Here is a 2,469-nt window from a genome sequence, read left to right as displayed (position 1 = left end):
GCATGCATACCTCATGTTCTCGTTTCATCCTCACCACAAGCCCGGGAGGCACGGACTATTGCTGTTACCATTTTATACTGAGGAAATGAGGTCCCTGGTGGTTAAACCTGAGGTCACACCAGCAGCAGAGGACAGAGTCAGCCTGACTCCAAGACCCATGTTCTTCCCACTATATGGCTTCACCTCCTCAAGGTCCATCAAATGCTTGTACCCTTTCCTGTACACACATGTAAATGTTTCTGCTGGAGTAATTTTTATAGTTTGTGGGAAAGTGCTACCAGGAGAGCTGAAGAGGAACAGAAGGAGATTTTTGAAAGCTACAGAAAGGATAGAGTTCCAACATGTATTTGGGCATTTCCAGAAGGTACAACGCAAGAGTACAGTCTCAGCATTAATTAGCATCTCATGCATATGGGGTAAGGTGTCCTATACCGTATTTAGGAGATATTCAGTTGCATCCCAAGCACAAACTATAGCTCGTCTGCGTCCCACTGTTTTTGTCCACAATTTCCTCCACCTGTCAGACGACAGTCTCAGTTTCAGTGGTGGTGGTGTGGTCTTCCGGGCGCCTGGGTTGCATCTCATCTTTGAGAGCCCTGGTCAGAACCACTTTTAAGGACTCCTTGAACCGCTTCTTCCTGCTGCTGCCCACGAAGAAGTAAATAAAAGGGTTGGCGCTGCTATTGATTGTAGAGAAGAGAAGAGAAATGTGGTGCAAGTTCCTGAACGTCGACCAATACTCATAATAGAGCAGGTAGAGGAGCCTCATGGGCATGGCGAAGATGAAGAATATGATGATGGAGACCGTGATGACAAGGTACAGCTTCGAGGAGTGGGATGCCCACGTATTCTTCCGAATCTTCACTACCAAGATGGTGCTGGACACCACCATGAGTGGAGTGAAGACCAGGAAGCTCAGAACGACTATGAAGACGATCACCGCCCTGCAGTCGCTTCGGGATTGAGTCTGTCCTTCACCGTCAATGCACATGACGTATTCCATGGTGGTCACTAAGCAGGAAAGTGCCCACAGGAGGGCACAGACGAATGCTGACTGGTGCTTGGGGCGATGGCAGCGGTACCAGATGGGGTACAGGACGGACAGGCACCTCTCCACACTGATGGCTGTCAGCAGATACAGACCCGTGTTGTAGCCAAAGAGAAAGGTCATCGACAGTGTGACGATTGTGTAGTAATAGCCGGAAGAGAGCTCGTAATCTAAAGCGTAGTCGACAGACAGAATAAAAATGCAAAAGAGCAACGAGATGTCCGCAATAGACAAGTGGGTGATGTAGACGGTGAAGGGGTTTCTTCTCATCCGGAAGCAGAGGAACCAGAGGAGAATTCCATTCTCAACAAAGCCCAGTGGGGAAATGCTCATGATCACCCAGTGCACGATGGGAATTTCCCGACGCGGCTCTGCTACTGAGGTGTTCCCTCTGGTTGAGGCGTTCGAGGACTCCTCGGCGACAAATGATGTCCTGTTTGCCTCATCCATGAGGGGACCTCAGCCTGGGCTCTTCAGGTATTTTTCTGTAAATAAGTTTAAGAAAAAATCAAGGTTGATGACTTGCAGTAAAAGGGAGACTTCAGCTACGGATTATAACCTTCAAGTTATACAAAAAGTGTTTACTAGACTGTACAATTCTCTTTCCAACGAAGATAAAATTACACATTTTACTGAGAGGGAACTGATTGAATAATCTTTTTTGATCCCCCCAATAGCCTTTGTTTCTGTATTACTACTTGCTTGTGGTTCAGCACCAAAGGGGATCCGCCAAAGCAAGAGGGTCAAATTCCTGGTGTCCGTATCTGGTCTGGCCCGAGCTTTCTGAACGGTGTTTTGAAAACCATCTCATCTTCTGTGCCTTCATTTCCTGGCCTGAGAGACCAGGTTCATCACATTAAAATACAATGACAAAATACATCTTTGGGCAATGCTGTTGTTGTCGCTTTTTAATGCATAAAGTACCGTAAGTGATGGGTGACTGAGAGGGTACCAATACTTGCAAAAAGTGTGAACAATTAGAAGGTACGTGTTTTATGTGGTTCAATAGGCGACCAATATTCAATATGGAAAAAGTATGTTCAGTAGGGTACCAATATTTTCAAAATGTGAACAATTAGAAGGTATGTGTTTCATGTGGTCTCAATATCTGTGACGAAGCTGTGCACCTACTCAGACCAGGTATGCCCTGCAAACCATCGCTGGGGAACAGATGGTGCTTTTCAACAAGGTGTATTCATATCCTCGTGCTCCATAGGCCAGACCATGCGGCAAAACACTATTGACAGATACTAAACAAAGCACTAACCCAAAACCAATAAAAATGCTAAATATTTGAGACTGCAAAGCAAAGATTATCAGCCACTTTCCCTCACACTTTAGGAATTGCTAAATAAACATATGCAGGGCTCCTACCCTCTTCCTGTTATATGACAAATATACATTAGCCACTTCCACCACTG

General features: G+C 45.8%; 1 protein-coding gene across 1 annotated transcript; it reads right to left on the bottom strand.

The window, feature by feature from the left end:
- Positions 1 to 520: 520 nt before the first annotated feature.
- MAS1 (MAS1 proto-oncogene, G protein-coupled receptor) lies at positions 521 to 1,498 on the bottom strand. The gene has a single exon (XM_019951506.2). It carries the CDS (start codon positions 1,496 to 1,498, stop codon positions 521 to 523), a length of 978 nt encoding a protein of 325 aa, XP_019807065.2.
- Between the last annotated feature and the right edge of the window lie 971 nt (positions 1,499 to 2,469).

This window comes from Tursiops truncatus, chromosome 12, assembly GCF_011762595.2.
Source record: "Tursiops truncatus isolate mTurTru1 chromosome 12, mTurTru1.mat.Y, whole genome shotgun sequence".
Lineage (NCBI taxonomy): Eukaryota > Metazoa > Chordata > Mammalia > Artiodactyla > Delphinidae > Tursiops > Tursiops truncatus.
Note: the sequence above shows the minus strand (reverse complement) of the source record. Positions and strands in the feature narration are given on the sequence as shown.

Excerpts from the sequence above, each read along its gene's own strand:
- MAS1 (XM_019951506.2), bottom strand. The coding sequence starts at position 1,498 with ATGGATGAGGCAAACAGGACATCATTTGTCGCCGAGGAGTCCTCGAAC.